The 24,103-nt window shown below is 47.8% G+C and overlaps 2 protein-coding genes across 2 annotated transcripts in view; both read right to left on the bottom strand.

Annotated features, from left to right (window-relative positions):
- The window catches only part of LOC144129681 (uncharacterized), a 155,842-nt gene that overhangs the window by 11,211 nt on the left and 120,528 nt on the right, over nt 1–24,103 (bottom strand). The gene's annotated exons all lie outside the window — the stretch shown is intronic.
- Nucleotides 12,670–23,666, bottom strand: LOC144127678 (uncharacterized). Its single transcript, XM_077660613.1, has 2 exons — nt 23,602–23,666; nt 12,670–13,897 (listed from the first exon to the last, which is right to left on the bottom strand). The coding sequence occupies exons 1-2, from the start codon at nt 23,664–23,666 to the stop codon at nt 12,670–12,672; spliced, it is 1,293 nt and encodes a 430-aa protein (XP_077516739.1).

Raw genomic sequence — 24,103 nt, 5'->3', positions numbered from 1 at the left:
TTGGCAAAAATGAATGTGACAGGCGCGCTTACAACTTTGACGGTGTCGTAGTTCAATGGGACAGCTCTCTAGTTTCCAGCTCTGATGTACCAGCTCAGAAGTACAGACTACCTTTGTTTATGCTCTGCAATTGATTTCTTATCTCAACACTGAGGCAGACTGCTCTGCGAATTCACTGATGCGTGCATGTAACATTCACACCTCGGATGTAACCAGTTATACTCAGTAATTTTGTGCCGTCGAATGTATTCTATTGTCAGAATTTGACTGTGTCGAAATACGGTATTTCCGATTAGCGTTACGAGTACTATAACATTTCACGATTGTACCGTATTGTACAGCACTGTAATTAGTTGATGCACCTCAGTGTCTGATTTTTAGGCCTTGAAGGTGCCGGCTCGACTGCGTCGGAGAGAAGCTTGCATCGTTAGTAAAAAACTTCGTGCATTCGCACCATGTGATGATATCACCATACTAGCGTTCACTGCACATACACGACAGCATAAAGCGAGACTTGGCTATTGTACTGTTCGCATTTCCACACTTGTCTCTTTTGTTCCAGCTGCGTAAAAGAAGGTAAACAAGAGTAGTTGGCGCAGAACAACCAGCGAGGCGTCGATGACACACACTCTCGGCATGGAATACAATGGGTTTATGTTTTTCAGAAATGGAACTGAGAAGGAAAACAATACAGGTACGTCACGCTAACAATCGTCTTTGTGAAGTCCTAGCATGTGACTCTACAGCGAGTTTGAAAACAAAAGCGAATTCCATGAGGACTGATTTAATCTTTAATGAGGTCGCACTGTTGCGCCACACAACAACAACCTCGAAGAGGCCTTCAAGTCAGACGCACAGATCGGCGACAGAAGAGAAAGTCGTTCGCCCAGTGCCGGGATACCGTCGGATAATTTCTCGATACTCCTGTGAAGTAACAGTGATCTTGTGAAATGTACAGTGCTGGCCTCGCTAAACGACAGACCGAATGCGAAGCGGCTTCATTACCGATCCGATCTCGCGTTTAGCGGAAGCAGCGGGTGTTCACTGTGGGTTTCTATACGAGGACATTTCGTGGCAAGGACGTCAGCTAGCGCATTGCACGCGTGAAGGTTAGTGCGCAATGCTGCTTATGGGTTTCAGTAGTTACTCTGCCTTGGTTTGCTTTATGGGGGTTTGACGTCCCAAAGCGACTCAGGCTGTGAGAGACGCTGTAGTGAAGGGCTCCAGAAATTTAGACCACATGGGGTTCTTTAACCTGCACCGAAATCGCACAGTACACGGACCTCTGGAATTTCGCCTTCATCGAAATTCGACCGCCGCGGCCAGTATCGAACCCGCGTATTTCGGGCCAGCAGCCGAGCGCCATAACCACGCAGCCACTGCGGCGGCTTAGTTTCTATGTGGCAAATACATTTCCCCTCTACGAACTCTTCGCTAGTGCAGCTACACGGTTGAAGGTTATATTGAAGTTAACGCTAGACTATTCATTTTTTGTGCCTTGTGTGAAGACACTGTAAATCTTACCACATTTTTTTTTACAGAATATATAGCGGAGGGAGGTTTAGGCGAAAGTGCTGTCTATAGTGCAGCATTTTATTTTAGCTTGTAAAGTGTTCCTTTTTTATTTGTGTTTCTTGAGTAGCTAGCAGTTTTCTTCGTTCACACAATGAGTACTTTAGGCGCTATGTTTCCAGCTGTGCACACACAGGACTCACAGTAGTTTGTGAGTGTGCTCAAGATTTCAGACGATTTTAGCACTCTTTACATCATAAGGCGATTGCTTTGTCCTGCATAAGCCAATGAAATAAATAAATTTTATTCAAAAAAGTGACCCTGGCAGCACGGTCCTTCACCATGAAGATTGATTTTGTCACCCCAAACAGTATCACTCATTTCATGCGTCACGTGCATGTTCGAAAGAGAATACGTGATCCCACGAGCCCGTGAGTGCTCATTTGACGAATTCCTAGGTTTTAGTGCTAGAATTTGCAACCACTACATCGATTTGTGCAATGTTTTATATGCATGACTGCCGAAAATTATCAGTTGGTGCTTCGCTTTGCAAACCTGACCAGTTGGCGCTCATGAGAAAAGCGTTTTTGATAGAAATCGTGAGCGGTAGCTGAAAGGGTGAATTTCCCATGAATTTTGAAACGTTAATGTGGCAATATAGGCCAAAAAGGTCGCCGCAGTGTGGGGCTTCGTATTAACTTCGACAACATGCTGTTGATCAGCCAGCACGAAATTCTCATTACATTAACTCTCATTCTGATTCACCTATCGAAACCTGCTAGTCGGGGCCTTTTCTTAACCAACGAACTCGCGATCAGTACCAGACCTGCACATTATGGTGAACTGCAGCAGGTTCGTGGGGACAGGCTTCTATTGTTGCGAATTGCCAAAGAGACGAATGACAACAGGTGGGACGGCCTTCGGCATTGAAGTGCGGAGCATTCATTTTCACAGCTACGCAGACGAGAATAACACGTTCACCGCCACCGCGGGCTGCGATGCTGATCAGATCTAACGACGGCTCAGGCAAGACCTGAAATTGCGGCAATGCTCGAAGCCTTACGTCCGGAATTAATAAAGCATCGGTTATCGCTTTGCAGATCGTCTTGCACGGAATGCAGGCGATACACTGCGAGTCTCTAATAGCCCCTTATCGGCGCAAAGACGTCTTTCTATGACGTCATTAGCAGCGGGGCTTGCGAATGTAGGTGCCTCAGGGTTGTTTTGTGGAGTGCAGTTTTTGGCGACTGCCGACTTCGTTCGGAATGCACAGGCGTCCTAAAGGAACCGCTCGCAGGAATCAGATAAAGAGTTATAAGTTGCTCTCGAAACGATGGGAGAAACCACAAACCGTTATCGCGATCATAGTGGAATAGCGTGATCCTGCTAACTTCCTGGCGCGGAAGTTGTCCTTGTATACTGGGCGAAGCCGCCTAAAGATGTGCCGCCTCCTTCACGGCTCCAGGTTCCTATGCGCTGGCGTATTTTGTTCTAACAAGTATTGCGTGATAAGCCACTATCGTCAACACAGTATTTGCGAAAACAAGAATTCGCCAGGTGCGCACTAAGGACGGGCGATAAAGGAACAACGAAAAAAAAAAACGCCGTTGACCATTCAGAGATTCAACTTCTAAACAAACTTGTAGTTCCAGTCCTGGCATCGTGGTCGGTGTAAGTGTCTCAAATCACGTCCACGACATAAGCAGTGGGCACAACAAACACGGATTCTTTCTTGAGATATCTCCGCTTTCGCGAAAGTAGATCCGAGCATGTTTGTAGCAGCGATTACATGCACACTTCAGACACTCATATCTTGCATATCTCAGACATTCAGACACTCATAAAGCGTTTCATATTCTCACAATATGCCGACGTAAAAAGATGGCGGACCGTCGGCTTCGGCGCCGTCTCGCTTGCAAGACGGCTGTCAACCGATGTCCCGCCAATTCCCATGTCACAGTAGCGAGACAAGCTGCCGAACCTCCCGCCGAGTCGCCTTCCCCCCTCTTTTTCTCGCTCTCCTTCTTTTGACACTACTGTTATTTTCATTAATTCTTTCACTTTATTATTTTCTGCTATGCGAAATTCAGGAGCCAGGTGGCTTTATTCTTAATTCTTTTTAGTACATCCCACTATACTAAAACAAACAAACGCCTTATCAGTCAGGATTATGAGCCTAGATTGAGTGCCGCCCAGTACTGGGCGGCCCTTGCGGCTGGCTCAAAAAGCCACGGCTCGAAGAATAAAAGCAGCCGCTCTCAGGCAAACAAGGAAAGGAGGAGATTAATAAAGGGAAAAAAAGAAGCAGAACAAAAAATTCCGTCACGTCGGTTTAAACAAACAACCTCCGGATTGTGTAGTTACTACGTTACGCACATCGTCACCGGAGTCTTTTTTTTTTTTAACACAATGTCGCAGAGGACAAATATGACTAACAGCTTGAGAAGCGTAGATACGGTTTTCAGCTGATGTGTTCTTTTTCAGAGGAGTCAAACTCGAGAAGGCAGGAGGCGTTTGCCGCCAACTGTAGACAGAAACCTCTCTCAAGCTGGCTGAGAGTATACTGCTGATGTTTTGAGACTTGAGATGCAGTGCAGTCGCCGGTAAAACCTTCGGCAGCTTTCACAGGGCCGGCCGCGGGGCCCACTGTTGGTTCTGCTGTCTTCACGCGCACAATTTTTGATACGCATTGAGTTACGCCCGAAACATTCTTAGCGTGATGCGTCACGTAACTTCGAAATTGGGCTGCGAAGGAGCGACGCACATAATTCTATGGCAACTAAACATTTTAGGACTGTAAACACATTTTTGAAGCTGAGGAAAATCGAGCTGCTCATAGCTCTCTATGTGAAAAACACGGAAGGATAGCAATGGAAGCGCTCTTTCCTTTCTTTATTTTAACATACAGTTGATTGTCGTTTTTTAGTCACTGCTTTAACACCTCTTCAGTTATTTTTGCACCGCTCTTTGCACTTCGGAAGTGCTTCAAGGTAGCGCGTCGCTGATTCGACGCGCACTGCAAGCGCTTCTGTTATAATTTTCCGCCTTGCACCGCGTCGCTTATCTTTTCGAACGAAACTTCTCTCAAGTCTCGCCGGTGGGCATTTTGTGTTTCGCAATACAGATCTTCATCTAGAAACATACCGCTCGTTTTGAGTGGGAAATGTTGCCACGGACATTGCGCGCGCATGCAACGGCCCCGGGCACCTTTTCGCGCATTTGTTTCATTCCGCGCTCGCAGCTATACGCGGCAAATCATGCGATTCCCTACAGTAATTATATTCCTATTTTTTCGTATATACGAGTGCTGAAACTTATTCTACGTCGACAAGATATGTAGAATCCGGTTCGTGTTTGGCGAATGTTTAAGCATCGGCAGCCGATCTCGCAAAGACCCGGTCGCCGACAGTCGGCAGGCTGGTTTTGTCGGCCTCGCCTGCCTGATAGCATGTCTCACTGCGAAGATAAGCGGTACCTCTGGTAAATCTTGTGCCCATTCGGCCGTCTTGGAGTCGTTGTCGGCCTAGTATGGCAGCTTGGTCTGCCACAGAAACGGTCTGCCGACCGCTTGGCCGATCGTCGGTTTCGTTGTCGGGTCGGCATTAGCGTTGTGTCGTGCTAGTGTGACAGCCCCTTTAAGAACGGCTGTCGCTTGCGATCGTTTAAAAATTACCTATAGCAAAGGAGCATTCAGTCATATCACTGTTGGCTCAAATTCCGTCTCATGGCCTGGCTTCTAAGAGCCGTTAGAGAATGACGTGCGGGCGCTACTGGAGTCGGCACTACCCAGTGAGGTGGCCTGGCGCGTCGCTCCCGCTCCTGACACCACTTTCAAGCCGTTTTGAACTCTGGTTTTGCAGAAAAAAATGGGTACACAGTTGTGCCAATATCGAGTTTCCCAGTAGGAGAACCCTATAAATTAGTGGGATAGGGTAAGAGCGGGGTGTCAGCGCGCATGCACAGAACAATAACACCCCCGGGTTAATGTCCTTCTGATGGTCACTGGCGAGCCGCTATTCCCCTGTCCCTTTAAAAGATATCCCTTTATTCCCCCTACTTGAAAGTTGCCTGCAGGCATGGAGATGGGAGAACGGTTATCAGAGCCTCGGAGAAAGAAAGAAGGCCTGTGCATTCTTCCTGTGTAGTCTGCTTTGCAAGCGAGCAGCGCTAAAGAAACGACGGATGCCAGGAGTGGGCAAGACATTCCTCCAAGCGGGCGGGTCAGCGGTCCTCGTAAGTCAGAGCAACACTGCGTTGACGCCTAACCGGTGACCACCGTGTGGTTTCATCGCCGGTTGTGTACTGCGTCACATACAGACACCGCACGCCAAAATTTCCGCTCGGCGTTTCTATAGCTTTGGCTGTGTTTTTGCGCTGTACGCGGCATTAGCGTAAACGTTTGTAATTTTTGTGGCAGTTTTTTTTACGTGAAGTTGTCTCGGAGCCATAGCAATATGAAAGAATTTCTCCGGAAAAATCGGTGTTGCCGGTGGCGTAACAGTAAGCCGTAACCAGAAATTCCCTCCATTGCTGAAAGAAAATGTTGCACAAGTGGGCCCGAGTGGTGTGGGTCATGTGGGCCAATGCGCCCATATTGTCCCATAGTGCGCCCGCAGGGAGTATATGGGTCAGGGAGCACAAATGGCCCCAAGAGGACTCATGAGAGACTTATGGGCCAGGGAGCCCTTAGGGGATGCATAGGCCATGGAGCTCATATGGGACCAGAGAGGAACAAAAGCGCCGGGTAGTAAGTTGTCTGGGTTACATGCCACTTGTAGCGAAGTTGTTATGATGGACCTGGGGGCGGGTGCAAACAGGTGTGAAGGGCTGAGGTTCAGAAAAGCTATCGCTTTCGATTGTTCACCAGCGGTGCAGTGAGAATGTCTTGAGTTTATGGCTCAAACCTTTTCTACAACATACAGAATACTGCTGCACTGTTGCCTGATAACAACTGATGAAACACTTTACTGAATACAGGTCCACGAAAAATTTAGGCCATGGTGAAGACGCTTCGAAGATAGTTAAGCAGACACCTATGTCGACAGAAACAGGGAACTTTTCTCCGGACTTCGCTCTGCACTGAAAGAGAAAAGGTGTTCACCAAACGTGTGTCTTCAGTGGCTCTTAAGCAGAATTCCGAGAGTCAGTGTAGCTCACTTCTTCATTTGTTTACGACTACTTACCAAGGCGCACGCAGTCTGTTAAAATGCCTTTATTGCGGTGCTATAGCTCCCCTTGATGCCAACTGCACAACGGATCAGGCCGCTAGCTATCGCGATAGTGGCCGACGCAAGCAAGAGCAACGTTTTCTTCGTGCGCGGCCTCCGCATTCTTATGCTTTCTGCCGCACGTCTTTGAGAAAATGTGATGCCGGTTGGTGGCCTGCTCAAGAGGGTATAGGGAAATTAGGACACGTTAATAAAATGCGGCAATATGGCGACATATTCAAAATAGCAGACAGACTTGTGGAACAGAGAATGGATAGCATCAGATTGCTTCTATGGCTGAGTGTTAATACTTTTATCGATTGTATAACTGTCTCCTAAATTTTAGTCTGTGTGTCACAGCATTAGACAATAAAGAAGAGTTAAAGTAGAAGAGATTAAGTACATGGCTCCCCCATCTCTTCTTTTTCGCAGAGTTCGGAGGCGTGTTCACCGTGGGATTATGTCGCTTGTTTATTTTACTGTAGCTTTGGGTCTGTGGAATGTGCTACGGAGGTTCTTGAAGTCTACCGCAGCAGTAGTTGTGAAAAAGTGCCAAGTTAGAGCAACTAAACCCAATGAAGGGATTGTGTCTCATGCATGCCGTCAACTCAGTTTTTTGCTGAGGGCTTTAGAATGAACCATACCTTGACCTTGATGTGTGGTTTTCTTTGCACTGTAAACTCTAAATCAGGGAACAAAGAATGAAATGTGCGGGAGGCTCTGTCTGCACATTTAGCCAGTCTTTGGGATCGAGTGAATGAAGGCTCGATTGTTTGCTGAACAAGCGTTGAATATTCTTTCCTGCTCGACTGCCTGATGACCACTGCCGATCCGCTTCTGAGCAAGGCTTTGTGAACAATTGGCTGATGCATGCAAAGCGACGCCTGCAGGTATTTGATATGCTGAAAAGGCGGTCGCTTAAAGTAGCCTATTTTTCCATCTTCGCGTGTTGCGTCTTTGCTTGCTGGTTTTCATCCAGAAAGCGAACATGTCTCCTACAACTACTCGTGTTTACTAATGAGCTGCTTCACGGTATGGAGGAAAATCTCCGAATCACCTGTATATTCCTCGACTATGCTAAAGCCTTCGACCCTGCAAAATCATGGAACATGTCATCTACTCTCAAATTATAAATTTCTTAGACTCAAATGATTTCTTCCACTCTTCACAACATGGGTTTCGTAAGGGCCTCTCTTGTGAAACCCAATTAGCGTTGTTCCTTCACGACTTGCACACTAATCTTGACCGTAACAAACAGACTGATGCCATATTTCTAGATTTTGTGAAGGCTTTTGATAAAATTCCCCACCGTCGTTTACTAGTAAAACTTGCACAGCTGAACTTACATCCTAACATACTACAGTGGATTGAGCAGTTTCTCACTAATGGTTCTCAATCAGTGTTTGCTAACGGCCACCTGTCTAACAGCCTCCCGGTTACTTCGGGCGTTCCGCAAGGATCTGTACTCGGTCCATTATTCTTTTTAATATATTGTCGCCGACAAAAACGTAGGGCGGCACGAAAAGGGGCTTTTTTAATCCGAAGGCCAGAAACCCAGCAGCGCGCGTTCGAACGGGAACGTCCTCTTCTTCGCTCCCACACGAGCCCAGTAATGCCACTCGGCCGCATGGCGGCGCTCGCAGAATGTGAGCAGTGTGGCATTGCCCCCCTCCTTTCAAGAGGCATCGCCTCGATGCCTCCGGCAAGGGGGATAAAGAGTGTGGAGACACCGAAAGTGCGATGGCGTGTGGTGGCAGCACTGAATGTGAACTCCGGGAGGGGCTAACGGGCGTAATACGGTTTCATGCGGGCACGCGGACGACTTCAGACTTGGGCGGGCGGGAAGACCGGCAACTCCTTGCGGGTACACTTCATAGTTCACATCGCTGAGTTGACGTAGCACCTCGTAGGGGCCGAAGTAGCGCCGCAGAAGCTTTTCAGAGCGACCGCGCACACGTATAGGGCTCCATACCCAGACGTGCTCGCCGGGTTGGTAAATCACCTCCCTGTGGCGGAGGTTGTAACGCCTGGCGTTAGTTGTCTGCTGGTGGCGAATGCGTTGTCGAGCAAGGTGGCGAGCGGCTTCTGCATCGCGAACGAATTGGTCAGCGCCTGGGACAGACGAGGGGGTACAATCCGGGAGCAGCATGGCGTCAAGCATGGTCAGGGCATCTCGGCCATACACCAAACGGAAGGGGGTGAAGCGCGTCGTTTCTTGGAGGGCGGTGTTGTACGCAAACGTGATGTAGGGAAGTATTTCGTCCCAGTTGCGATGGTCAGCGTCGACATACATAGACATCATATCTGTGATGGTCTTGTTCAGCCTCTCAGTAAGTCCATTCGTTTGAGGATGGTAAGCAGTCGTTTTTCTATGACTGGTGCCACTAAGACTGAGGACCTCGTGTGTAAGAGCCGACGTAAACGCGGTTCCCCGGTCAGTTAATACAACCACGGGGGCGCCGTGGCGAAGCACGATGTGGTGAACAAAGAACTGTGCAATTTCAGCCGCGGTGCCACGGGGAAGAGCCTTGGTTTCACAATAGCGGCTTAGGTAGTCCGTGGCAACAACAATATACCGGTTTCCCATTGAGGACACCGGGAATGGGCCCAGTAAGTCCATGCCGACTTGTTGGAATGGGATTTGCGGTGGATCAATATGCTTCGGAAGGCCGACCGGTTTTGTCGGTGGTACCTTCCGTCGTTGACACTTACGGCAGGTTCGAACGTAGCGTTGGACGACCGCAGCAAGCCGTGGCCAGTAGTACTTGTGGCGGAGGCGTCCCAATGTTCTGGAAAAACCGAGGTGGCCAGAAGAAAGGTCGTCGTGGCATGCAGCGCGAACTTCCTTACGAAGCACGGTTGGGACAACGAGGAGATACGCAGTGTCGGTCGGACCGTAGTTTTTCTTGTAAAGGACTCCATCTATTAAAAAAAACGACGAAAGTCCGCGCGAGAAGAGTCTGGGCGAAGACGGAGCGGTTCCTTCGAGGTTCAGTTCAGTTCAGTTCAGTTTTATTCCTTAAAGGCCCTCATTTCAGGGGGTGTTGCACAAGGGGTGGGATTACATTTGTAGTGAGGAAAACAAACAGCGATGGTAATTTAACATTGAAGGTGATCTGTTACGCTTTCTTGAAAAGCAGATGTTGAAGCGATGGCGACGATGTCATGGGGTAGGCCGTTCCAGTCCGTGGCTGCTCGAAGAAATAACGAAGCTGAAAACGTAGTAGTGCGTGATAGTGGGCGGGCAACTTGAAGGGGATGACTGGTGCGGTGAGATATGCGTGATGCGGCGGTGATATACGGTGCTTGATTGAGAGAAGAATAAAAGAATTTGTGATAAAGGGTGAAGCTAGCAATGCGACGACGAAAAGAGAGGGGTGGCAGTCCGGATGTAGCTTTCAAGGATGAGACACTGACGTCATATGAGTATGAGGAATGAATGAATCGGGCAGCACGATTCTGCACAGCTTCCAATGCGGTGATAAGATATGCTTGTTGTGGGCTCCAGATGGGGGATGCATATTCTAATTTGGGTCTTATAAGTGATTTATACGCGAGCAATTTAACATTTGGTGGGGCAAGACGAAGGTGACGTTTTAGAAAACCGAGTGTTTTGTTTGATGCTGAAATGATGTTACCAATATGAACCTGCCATGATAGATTAGAAGAGAGGGTGACTCCTAGATATTTATATGATTGTACTTGCTCAATCTGTGTGTTAGAAATTGAATAATGAAAGAGATATGGATTCTGACGACGAGTAAAGGACATGAGTTTACATTTAGTAGGATTGAGGTCCATTAGCCAGTTATCACACCAATTTAGTACGTTGTTAAGCTCTGTCTGAAGAGTGTATTGATCGTGACAGTTATTAATGGTGCGGTAAATAACACAATCATCTGCGAAAATTCGAATACTACAGGAAACATGCAGGGGCAAGTCGTTAATATATATTAAGAATAGGAGGGGACCGAGGACAGAACCTTGTGGGACCCCTGAAGTAACCGGGAGAGATGTAGACAGATGGCCGTTAAGATAGACTGACTGAGAACGGTTAGTTAGGAATTCTTCAATCCATTTGAGAGTATTAGGGGGTAGGTTCAGCTTTGAGAGTTTTAGTAATAGCCGGCGGTGGGGAACCTTGTCAAAAGCTTTGGCGAAATCAAGAAAGAGGGTGTCTGTCTGCATATTACGGTCTAGATTAGTGTCCAAGTCGTGGAGGAAAAGCGCTAGTTGGGTTTCGCAAGAGAGGCCCTTACGAAACCCATGTTGTGAGGGGTGAAAGAAATGGTTTCGGTCCAAGAAGTTTACGATTTGTGAGTAGATGACATGTTCCATGATTTTACAAGGTACACTAGTCAATGAAATGGGGCGGTAATTCAAGGGCGAGTCTCTGTTACCTGATTTGTAGACTGGAACGACCTTCCCCGTTTTCCAATCAAGAGGCAAAATTCCCGAGGAGAGTGACTCTGAGAAAATGAGACATAAATATGATGCACAAATTGATTCCACGTTTTTTAATAGTCTTGAATTAATCAGGTCCATACCAGCTGATGATGAAAGTTTCATATTACGAATTATGGATGAAATGCCTTCTTCGACGAACGTGACTGCCGGCATGGGGGTTTCTAAGTTAAAGGGTGGTAATTGTGAAAGTGCGTTGGGTTCGGTAGTGAACACAGATGTGAATGCATGGTTAAATATTTCTGCGCAATCATGGTCAGTCACTGCTTCATGTGAATCATTTGTCAGTTTAATATCGGGAGGATGTGTTGGGTTTAAAACTTGCCAGAATTGCTTGGGGTTTCTTATAAGTAAGTTTGGTAAGTCATTGTGATAAAATGAGTACTTGGCGTTACGAACAGAAAGTAGGTAGGATTTTTCGGCCTCGAAGTATTTTCCCAATGCGGCAGGCGTGTCGTTTCGTTTGGCGGTACGAAACAATCGTTTTTTTTTGTTTTCGAGTCGTTTTAAGTGCTGGGTAAACCATGGTTTATTGCGATTAGTATGAAAGGTAATCCTTGGTACGAACATATTTGTGAGATGATTTAATTTGTTCTTGAATATCAGCCAGTTTTCATGAATTGAGCGAGTGTGAAATGCGGATAAGTATTCAGGAAAAAAGGTGTTAAGTTCTTCAGTTATTGCATTATAGTTACCCTTATCGTAGAGGTGTATCGTTTTATCGGATGTCTGTTTTTGAGTCGAGGTAAATGAGAATAAAGCGTGCATGACTTTGTGATCGCTTATTTCAGGAAGGTAACTGATGGATGATACATTCTCGGGGCTGCTTGTTAGTATCAGGTCGAGTGTGTTTGCTGATTCTCGTGAGACACGGGTTGGTTGGGAAATTAATTGAGTGAGGTTAAAATTTAAACAGACATCGATGAAGTTCTTCGCCTCTGCATGACACGTTATTGTGGAACTAGCTATGTTCTGCCAATCAATATCCGGGTAGTTAAAATCACCAAAATGAAGAATACGGGCATTTGGATATGTGAAAACAAGTTTATGAAGGATGTTGTTCAGATGACGTGGGAAGTCTGGACTAGTCTGGGGGGGGGCCGTAGCAAACGCCAAGCAGAACTGTTACGGGGGGAGCGCGACAGATGAGCCATATGGCTTCAATGTCGGATGCGACGTCAACAACAGAGCATGATATGCCTCGATGAATGGCAACGAGAACACCGCCCCCCCGTTTGCCTTTCCGATCGTTTCGATACACTTCGAAGTTGGGTAAATCGGCCAAAATTTCCGCATCCGTTATGCCACTATTTAGCCAAGTTTCTGTTAGTATTAGTATGTTGCTTCCGCATGACGACATGATGTTTGATATGAGTTCGCGCTTTGGAAGAAGACTACGGTTGTTAGTGAATATTATCGAAAACGAGAGAACATTGTGCGGTGGAGCGGGTTGACGATTTGTTAAAGTTTTGTGACGGGGCAATTGCTATGCTATTTCCTTAACGGTTTGGGATGATGCGTCAAATACATAGCGCTTTGAGCCGATGTGCAGGGTTTTGAAGCGCAAGGAGTACTTGTTAGAATTGGCTTTGGCAAACACTAGTAACTGTTTACGCGCGTGTCGAACGGTGCGGGAAAAGTCCTCTCCAATACTGTAGTTTGTGTCTTTTAATTTACGGCCATTTGATAACAGTGCGTCTTTGGTTTTATGAGATAGGAATTTTACGATTACGGGACGAGTTCGGTCGGCTGAATGATTTCTGAGGCGATGCGCTCTTTCAATGTCGTTAGGTTCCAAGGTTATATCAAGATTAATGCGGCAAACATCAATGACTAGTTTTTCTGACTCAGCCCACGTTTCAGCGCTAGCAGGGTCAGGGATGCCATAGAAAATGAGGTTATTCCGACGTGATTGGTTTTCCGCGTCATCCAGGCGTGTTTCTAGTTCTTCAATCTTTTTAGCTTGGTTGATTGTGGTTGACTGCATTATTTCAATATCGTTTCTGAGGTGAAGAAGTGTTTGGTAATGCGCTTCGAGATCGGCCATTCGTTTGTCTAGGCTTGCTATGGTTTGATCTGTTGTGTTCAGCTGTGTTTTGAGGCCCTGTATTTCTGTAATCAACAGGGTCTGTCCCGCGTTTAGCTTCTGTAGTTCAGCGAGTACAGCAGCGTTTCCCTCAGGACCAAGGTTAGTCTCAACGTCACCTGATAGCATGAGCAAGGAATGAATTACGTGAGCACACTCAACGGCAATGGCGACACAGCAGTGCGGGCTCGGAAACTGCACCAAAATATAATTACTGGATTTTTTAGCGAAGAGGGCATACGATGTACTGACCTGCATCGCAAAGGTAAGCGGATTAGGTGGCTGCGCTGTGGTGCAGTCACCGAGCCCACGAAGCGGTGTCAGCGGGTGAAGCTCTTTTATACATGTTGGCATTGTTGCTGATGTCGATGTGGCCACCCATGGTACTGTGATTTCCGGTGTGTGCAGCTCCTCTGGCGGCACATCCAGTAGGGACGAGCACTCGTCGGGCGGTAGATGGCAGGAGCCCGGGTCATCCCCAGTGTACGGCAGTGCGCACACCGATGACGCCCCCGTAGACAGGCCTGCCAGGGATGGCAGCAGCAGGCTGGCAAATGCGAGGACGGTCGTCTGCATCGCAAAGGTAAGCGGATTAGGTGGCTGCGCTGTGGTGCAGTCACCGAGCCCACTCGATTAGAGGCAGCAGTTCGCAGTCGGCCCTCTGGTGGTGGGCAAGGTCGGATGTGGTGACAGCGCCGAGGAAAGCAGAATCGTCGTCGGACTCATCTGGTGGGCACGGAAGAGGAGCTCGGGAGAGACAGTCTGCATCGCTATGTTGCCGACCCGACTTATACACGATGGTGACGTCGAACTCTTGCAACCGAAGGCTCCACCGTGCAAGTCGCCCCGATGGATCTTTGAGGTTCGCAAGCCAGCACAAGGAGTGATGATCGCTGACGACTCGAATCGGGCGGCCGTACAGGTATGGACGAAATTTTGTGATTGCCCAAACACAGCGAGACACTCCTTTTCCGTTGTGGAATAATTCACTTCGGAACGGGTCAAAGTGCGACTTGCGTATGCGATCACGCGTTCCACACCATCTTGCCACTGCACAATCACCGCACCGAGGCCCACATTGCTGGCATCTGTGTGCAGTTCCGTGTCGGCCTGCTCGTCGAAGTGGCCAAGGATAGGCGTAGATTGGAAGCGGGCCTTAAGCTCTATGAAAGCTTTTTCCTGATCTTGGCCCCAGAAAAAGGGTTCGGAGTCTTTTGTCAGGCGAGTCAGCGGCTCTGCGAGCTTGGAGAAGTTTTGAACGAACCTCCGATAATAGGCGCAAAGCCCCAGGAAACGCCGCAAGCTTCGTTTATCTGTTGGCTGGGGAAATGCAGCAATGGTGGCGGTCTTTTCTGGGTCGGGGCTAACGCCCTGAGCGCTCACAATGTGGCCAATAAACTTGAGCTCCCGAAATGCGAAGTGGCACTTTTCAGGACGAATTGCTTCGAAGACGGCACGGAAACGTTTCAGGTGCTCCTCGAACGTGTCGGAGAAAATCACGACGTCGTCGAGATAGACAAGGCAGGACTGCCACTTCAGGTCAGTTAGTACGGTGTCCGTAATACGTTGGAACGTCGCAGGGGCTGTACACAAGCCGAAAGGAAGCACCTTAAATTCGTACAGTCCGTCAGGAGTAACGAAAGCGGTCTTTTCTCGGTCACGTTCGTCGACCTCGATTTGCCAATAACCGCTACGAAGGTCGAGTGACGAAAATTAGGTAGCTTGGCGGAGGCGGTCTAATGAGTCATCAATGCGCGGCAGTGGATAGACATCTTTTTTGGTAACGTTATTGAGACGTCTATAATCTACACAGAACCGTAGACTGCCGTCCTCCTTTGCGACGAGAACAACAGGTGACGCCCAGGGGCTCGTCGATGGTTGTATGACGTCGTCGTGGAGCATTTTGGCAACTTGGCGGCGGATAGCATCGCGCTCCTTCGACGAAACACGATAAGGACTCTGACATAGCGGTCTCTGGTCACTGTCGACGATAATACTGTGCTTAGTTATTGGCGTCTGGCGAACCTTGGATGTTGATGCAAAACAGTCGCGGAAAGAGTCAATAAGGCGTTCCACGCGGCGTTTCTGATTGGTCAGAAGGTCAGGGTTCACGTCGGTCCTAATGGCTGTTGCAGTGTCCTGTTCAGCTATTTCGGGGGCCGTTGTTGATAAGGCACATTGGCCGGCATGCTCGCCAAGTTCTTCAAAATGGGCAATCACCGTGTTTTTCGTCAAATGTTGGGGTTCACAACTAAAGTTGGTCACTAAGAGCGTGGTACGCGCGTGAACGACGTCGACAAGGGCGCGAGCAATGCAAACTTGCCGAGACAGCAGCAGCGACATATTCGCTTCGGCAATGCCCCGAGTACCGGAGCTGGTATCACACTGGACTGTGACAAACTTGCTTGCTCTCGGCGGTATCGTTGTGTGGTCATCAGAGATGCGCAATGGTGCTCTGTGCGGCTCGGGGTCGGTATCAACGGCTCGCTGTGTCGAAAACGATACCAATTGCTTATGCAGGTTGATGACCGCCCCATACTCTTTAAGGAAGTCCATGCCGAGAATCAGTTCATTAGAGCACTCTCGTAGCACGGCGAAGGAGCCAGTGAAAGTTGCACCGCGGATCTTTATACGGCTGGTGCAGACGCCAACCGGCGTTACCACATGGTAACCAGCTGTGCGTATCTGCGGCCCATGCCAAGGTGTTAGAACCTTTCTGAGGGTTGCGGCTAGGTTACTACTCATGACAGAAAAGTCGGCTCCGGTATCGACGAGTGCAGATACGTCATAGCCATCGGCGGCAACAAGAATTTCGGCGGCGGAAACAATTGTTTGACAATTTGTCGGCGAGGTTTTTGGTGCCGTCGTCGATGGGGTCGTCGCTGAGGTCGTCGGTGAGGTTGGCGGTGGGATCGTCTTTAAGGTCGGCGGGTGGGGTCGTCGCATAAAATCGTCGGATGGAGGCTGTTCACTGTCTGCGGCAGCGGCGGTCCTACCCCCAGAGGACGCCGTCTTCAGTTTTCCCGGCGGGGAGACGTGCCTCTGAATGGGCCAGATGATGGCGCATGACTGGGTGGAGGAACTCGTCTTGGAGACGGCGACCTAGACTGGCGTCGTGGAGGCGTTGAGGGCAGCACATTATCGGCCAGGTACTGCTCAATGTCTCGCGGTCTCTCAACATAGCGCGGTCGAGGTGCGCTCGGTGGAAATCCTCTTAATCCCATCGCCGGTAGGGGCAGTTGCGGAGGATATGACAGGGCTCCCCGCAGTGGTAGCATAGTGGCCGGTTGTTGGGTGTGCGCCACACGTCAGCTTTTCGAACAGGGCGGGGGTCACGCAGCTCGGCGGAGGGAAAGTACCCCTGCGTTTGTTCGGCAGCCGGGCGGAACGCATGTGGAACTGGCGCAGGTCTCCGCAGAGCTTCACTGTAGCTCATGATGTACGGCTCCGGCTGCGGTGTCCGTAGGGCTTCGTTGTAGCTGCTGGCGTACGGCTCCGGCTGTGGTGCCGGTGGTGGCTGGACTGCTCGCCGAATTTCCTCGCGGACGGCATCGGCTACAGCTGCAACACTGGCAGGTGGAGCATCTAAGCGGAGGTTGCGCAGTTCTTCGCGAACTACACTCCGCACAAGCTCCCGAAGAGCCTCGTCCCCGGCGACTGGCAGGGATGCACAATAGTTGCTGGCCGCAACACTTCCCGGACGACCGTACTGCGCACTGCGTTCCTGTAAGGAACGTTCCATGCCTGTGGCTTCTTTAGCGAAGTCAGCGACGGTTCTTGGTGGGTCGCGTATGAGGCCAGCGAAGAGCTGCTCCTTCACACCACGCATGAGGTGGCGCACCTTGGTAGCCTCTGGCATGGCAGGGTCAGCCCGATTGAAAAGACGTGCCATGTCTTCAATAAACATAGCGACGCTTTCGTTCGCCTGCTGTGACCTGGTGCGAAGGGCGAGTTCGGCATTTTCCTTGCGTGCGTTTGTGCTGAAGGTAGCCAGCAACTGACGGCGGAACGCTTCCCAGTTCGTAAAGGTTGCCTCATGGTTCTCGAACCATGTCTTCGCAGAGTCTTGGAACGAGAAATAGACGTTTCGTAGTTTTCGGTCGTCGTCCCACTGGTTAAAAGTGGTCACACGGTCAAAGCTGGACAACCAGTCCTCGACGTCCTCAAACCGATCGCCGTGGAAGGATGGTGGTGAGCGAGGGGTGAGAACTACAACGGGCGGGACAGTGCCGGAAGGCTGGCCTGTCTGACTGCCTGTAGTAGACGTCATGGTACGCACCGGCCTCGTCAGTGGCTGACACTCAGGTTGCAGGCCTCGCAGGCGGCGGCTCGCTTTGTGGACGGGTGTTGTGTCCAAGCGTCGCTGATCAGCGTCAGAGTTGCCCTCGGGGTGAGCGTTCATGGAACGATACCCAGCACCTCCACCAAAATGTCGCCGACAAAAACGTAGGGCGGCACGAAAAGGGGATTTTTTTAATCCGAAGGCCAGAAACCCAGCAGCGTGCGTTCGAACGGGAACGTCCTCTTCTTCGCTCCCACACTAGCCCAGTAATGCCGCTCGGCCGCATGGCGGCGCTCGCAGAACGTGAGCAGTGTGGCAATATATTAATGATTTACCTGACCACGTTTCCTGTAGTATTCGAATGTTTGCTGACGACTGTGTTATTTACCGCACTATTAATAACTCTCGTGATCAACTTAGTCTTCAAACCGATCTTAACAGCGTACTTAATTGGTGTAACAACTGGCTCATGTCCCTGAATCCTAATAAATGCAAACTCTTATCCTTCTCTCGTCGCCATAGCCCGCATCGCTTCCAATATTCCATTTCTAACACCTCGATTGATTCAGTATCATCTTATAAGTATCTAGGAGTCACCTTGTCTTATGATTTATCTTGGCGCACCCATATTGGCAACATCATTTCAGCATCGAATAAAACACTTGGTTTTCTCAAGCGCCATCTCCGCCTTGCCCCTCAACACGTAAAATTACTCGCATATAAATCGCTCATCAGTCCAAAATTAGAATATGACTCTGCCATATAGAACCCGCACCAAACTTATTTAATTAATGCATTAGAAGCTGTCCAAAACCGTGCCACTCGATTCATCCACTCTTCATACTCATATGACGTCAGCATTTCTTCATTGAAAGCATTATCAGGACTACCGCCCCTTTCGTTCCGTCGTCGCATTTCAAGTCTCACCCTTTATCACAAATTATTTCATTCTTCCCTCAATCGGTCACCGTATATCACAACTGCCGCACGCATATCTCACTGCACCAGTCATCCCCTATAAGTTGCCCGGCCGCCATCGCATACTGCCACCTTTTCTGCTTCATTTTTCTTTCGAGCAGCAACGGACTGGAACGGCCTACCCCGTGACATCGTCAACATCGCTTCATCCTCTACTTTTCAAGAACATGTAACCGATCACCTTCAGTGCTAAATAGTATTCACTGTTTTGTTTGCTCATTTCATTAAAAACCCACCCCTTATGTAATACCCCCGATACAAAGGGGCCTTTAAGGTAAATAAACTGAACTGAATTGAACTGAACACTGTCGTTTAATAGCAAAACTCTCATCCTTGCGCCATGATTCTTTAACGATTTCTTGGATAAGAAACTCTATATCATTTCGTAAACAATTCACTTCTATTGAAAACCATTCATCCCCTTTAATTGATGTAGCATTCAGGCGTACCGCAAGGTAGTGTAATAGGCCCGTTTTTCTTTCTGATTTACGTCAATGATCTACCGTTAAGCCTTACCTCGACACTGAGACTGTTTGCTGATGATTGAGTTATTTATCGCAATGTCCGCTCTGTTAATGACCACATCTCTCTTCAAGAAGATCTGCACCGCGTTAATCACTAGTGCGCATTATGGCAAATGTCCCTTAACACTGATGAATGCCAATTAATGACAATTAGCCGTAAGTGATCCAATTACCTTATCACATACCCGCTTCACCGCAGACCAGTCACTCTTGCGTTATCATACAAGTACCTTGGCCACTACTTTTTACCTAATCTCTCATTGAAAACCCACATAGAAAAAATTACTGTCAAACCTAACCATAACTTAGGTTATTTAAAACGTAACCTCAGAGGTGCACCTTCTTCCACACGGCAGCTCGCATATCAAACATTTGTCTGCCCTCAACTTGAATACGCATCTTCCATTTGGCCACTCTAGCAAGAATACTTAATTCATTATCTAGAGCGCGTACAAAATCGTGCCGCTCAGTTCATTGCTCGCAGCTATTGCCGACATCCCAGCATAACTAACATTATGGCGACGCTGTGCCTTACATCTTTAGAATCTCGCAGAAGAATAGCACTCATCTGCCTCTTGCATAAAATTGTTTGCAGCCATGATTCCTTCACACTGCCTCTTGCACAACCGGCCCGCACATCTCACCGATGGCATAATCACCTCAGTTTTAAACGCCTTTCGAGAAAGTCAGCTTTGCCCCGTGCAATCATTTATTTGAATAGTCTTCCTGACAACAATGTTCACATCTCATGTTACGTTATTTTCAAAGAAAAAAGAAGCAGCGTTTTGTTCTGAAGTGTGTTCTGAAGTGTTTTTCAATTTAGTTCTATTTTCGGTTTGGTTGCTCAGTATTGTATAACAGTGCTAAAATAGCCATCTTCTATTTGCTTCTGTTTCGCACCCCAGTTATGTAACCCCCTCACATAATACTGCAGTCGGAACCCGTGAGGTGTTTGAAAAAAAAATGCCGCAGTAGCTGGTGTCCTTCGGTCTTTGAGTGATTCTTGCGAAGCCGTCTGGATGCTGAGATAATCTTGAATAAATAACCAGTCAAAATACGAAGGACAGAGAAGAGATGAGGCTCACATTGGACTAGCAACCGTGCTTTATTGAAACAAGTTCATCTCCCCGGAAAAACCGGTCCGTGTCCCAGGAAACCACCCTTGTTAGTCTAGTCGCTGTGTGTGGCTCGTCTCTTTCATGTCTTTCGCCTCTTGACGGCTTTATTTATCCAAGACTATGTATCAGCTGACGCAGATTGCAACTCTCCGAGGCACCGGGGGTTTTAGTTTCGTGGTTCAGTAAAAAACGAAACCTGTAAAGCGGCTAACTTACCGCGTATGCGAGGAACCAGAAAGAAACGCAGCTAATTTCACCGGCTGAATTTTGAACGCGAACAAATTACAATCAGAGTTCTCTGATACTGGCGAGGAATTGAGCACTTCACTAAATTGTCTTACATACAGGATACCCATTTCTTGACCAGCTTGAATTGATGGGTATCTTGCTAGTAGAGGGGAAATAACGTTGGCTATAATGAAAGGAATCTTTTTAAACGAATGTCTCTGGGCCAGATCTGAAGTACATTACTCGTACTAATCTGAACAACCTGAAAATAAACGAACAGGACAGCATGAGGCATTCGTAGAGGTTTGTGTACATTACTTTCGTGAGTGGTACCGTACATATTCACGTTGTGGACCCACATGCTCCTTGTGACAATCCTATGTGTGTACGTGTGTGGGCGTGATGTGTGTGTGAGTGATTCTCACTTTATTCGCATCACCGACATCTGCAATAGCCTACCATAGGTGTTGAAGCTTACATAAAAGAGTGTGTTCTCCTCTTCCGAGCGCATTTACTAGCTGCAAATAGAAGGCCGGGGGTTGAATGAAGCTGGAAGGAGAAGCATTCAGCACATTACACGCTAGTGGTGTGTCCCGTGTCAATATATAACTAAAGCAAAAACTTTTACTGGAAGCACGAAAAGTTGTTTTGGTGCCTATAAGTGTGCAGGAGGTGGACGGAAAGAAGAGGGTAGAGAAAGAAAGAAGTTTAGGGTTGATAAAGTTCGGTTTATGGGGGTTTAACGTCCCAAAGCGGCTCAGGCTATGAGGAATGCCGCAGTGAAGGGCTCCGGAAATTTCGACCACCTGGGATTATTTAACGGGCAGTGACATCGCGCACTACACGCGCCTCTAGGATTTCGCCTCCATCGAAATTCGACTGCCACGGCCGGGATCGAACCCGCGTCTTCCGGGTGAGCAGCCGTGCATCATAACCACTGAGCCCCCGCGGCGGCTCTTTAGGGGTGATCAATTGGATTGACACGCAAGAATTGCGATAGCATTGTTCTTTCACTCGCCAGCCTTTCCCAATTCTTAGTTGATTGTCTTTCATTGCTCCATCTTTTCCAATTCTTATTCTATTCCAATTACGGAGCGACGCAAAATGCGTCAATATGTTAGTTTGCGGTGAGTCCTCATACTATTACTGGCGCAATGGCGCAGCGGTTAAGCGAAGCGCCAGTGCACCGGCAGGTAGCTTATACCTTTAATTTTACGTTGTCATAGGTTTTGGTTTGACTTGAACCCACAGCTTTCAAGTTGATATGCACACATTAAGACCTCAAAGAGAGAGTGTCATATTGAGCAAAGCAGCGTGCACATTGCATCAGGCGCTCATGATTATCCGGGCTGATGTTGAAAGTGAGCCATTGTGCACTTTAGCTCTGACTGATTTAATGAAAGGCTCAAATAAAACTTGTTTGACGAGTGAATAGCTTTGCAAGAAACAGAACTGAACGCTGGTCAGTGCACTTGAGCTCTGACTGATTTCGTCAAGGGATCAAAGAAAACTTGTCTAAAGAGTGAATAGCTTTGCAAAAAAAAAAAAAAAAAACTGAACGCTGGTCAGTACACTTGAACTCTGACTGATTTAGCCAAGGGATCAAAGAAAACTTGTCTAACGAGTGAATAGCTTTGTAAGAACCAGAACTGAACGCTGGCCAGAGGAAAAAAAAACACAAAGGATGTTTCTGTACCCGTAGGGATTCCTTCTTCAAAATGACAAAAACACACGAGGCAGACGTATTTAATTTACTTAGCAGGTGACCAAATGAGGGTGAATTGTTCAGTGGGCTCTTACTATTGGTTTGATGTACTGCCTTATCGGTAGACTGAATGCAATGGGTATCAAGAAACTGCAGAGAGGAAAGAGAACAAATTTAGCAGTTTGGCGTGTCTTCGGTAATTACGTGAGTAATTATTCAACCCTCTTGCTACTGATGTTAGCCAGAGGGCGATAGCGATGAGTAGTGAGAGTGGCCAATAGGAGGCCAGGCATTGCCGTCGCTCTGTGGACAATATCAAAGGTGCGCGTCCAGACAAAGCCTATTCCAAAGCCATTAGGACGCAGCGCATCGTAGTGCCAATGAAGTACAGAACTATGAGTCACATAAGATTGCGAAGGTGCCGTTCAGCGTAATTCGGAAGCCCCAGGTACATACAGCCATTCTACGTGCACCAAAGAAGCAGCACATTGCACCAGTCCGCCTGAAACAACAAGGCGCTATCACATGTCACATCTACGTATGGTGACACGGAGCATGTTTTTGTAGGCGGATCGCTGAGGAAAATTTTCTTTTCATTTTTCATTTATTCATAATCTTGCAATACAAATTATCAAAACACTGACTGAACCCATAGCCAGAGGTTAGTGTGGGGTTAAGAAACAAAATACATAATGGCAATGACACAGCACATGTGTAAAATGCAAAGCACAAAATCAACGACGAAAGACCAAAATACCGCATACAATGAGAATAAAACAAAATAATGTACATTTTATTGCAGAATGAGTAAAGCTCTAGCAAGAACAACACTGTGCTAGAAATACAAACCGAATACGACTTCCACAGAGGTCACCACTGTTCTGAAAAGAACAGTGGTGAAAGTATCTGGAAGAGCCATAATCCACTGATTTAGGCTCATGCAAAATTCGCATTTCCTGGCTGCTGAATTGGCTGGCGTATGAGGAGCTCTACATTTTATTGGTCAGCAGACCGCAAAGCGATGGACCACATTTTGTGACTCAAGATCTGCATTACAGCTCATAAGAATATGCATTAAAACGAGTAGGAGAGAGTAGGGCAAAACATGACATGGGGCAAAACGCGATTCTTTGTTACATAGCGCCCTCTAACCTTTAAATGAGCAATTATATTAGCTTAATATTTATGTGCTGCGACCAATCACATGTATGTCACATTTATGTCAATAAAAAATTGCGAAATGAGCCTTGGTGATTTAGAAAGCGATTTGAAATGCAGGAAATTCTTCACGCTCCATCTTTGAAAACTGTGCAGCTCAATAAACCAGGCGTCATAGAATAACGCAAGTGTTTAGTTTTTTACGGTTGGTGATTGGTGTTATCTTATGCGAAGTTTAACATTTGCTCTTTGGGTAATTAAGAGATAATTACTGTAGCAGCAGGTTCTCTGGCACCCGCGCGAGAAGGACCGCGGTGATGAATCCAGGAACGAGCTTACCAACCCAGCGTCCCGGCACCCCAACGAGTCCGCCAGTAAGGATCCTGCGAGGCTCCTAACGACATGAGCGATCCCAGGACCACAACTAAGGAGACCGTCCGACGTGCCGGGTGAGCCAATCGCTACACTCTCCCCTCCCCCCTCTCGCAAGAGCACCAAAATAACTGCTTTTGTTAAAGTTTTCACCTTACCCCTGTCTCTCCGAGCTGAATTTGAGACTCTTGGAGGGCGGTGGGGTCAGTCTCAGCATAAAACTCTGGAGAAACGCAAGCAGCGCCAGTGCCATGAAGCGTATAGGTGCTCCCAAAGATGCCTATCACAAAACAATAAAGAAAGAGAGAATATGAAAGGCAGAAACCGCGAAAAAATTTGGGAACCTAACCGTCGCTCTCTGTCCGGTGAGCATGAACACCACATTCTGATGCTGATGAGCAACACATTCTGCTAATGGAGCAAGCTCTGTTCAGTCTGGCCTGCAATACAACTAAAAACCTCCTGTTCA

This window comes from Amblyomma americanum, chromosome 4 (genome assembly GCF_052857255.1).
Source record: "Amblyomma americanum isolate KBUSLIRL-KWMA chromosome 4, ASM5285725v1, whole genome shotgun sequence".
NCBI lineage: Eukaryota > Metazoa > Arthropoda > Arachnida > Ixodida > Ixodidae > Amblyomma > Amblyomma americanum.
Note: the sequence above shows the minus strand (reverse complement) of the source record. Positions and strands in the feature narration are given on the sequence as shown.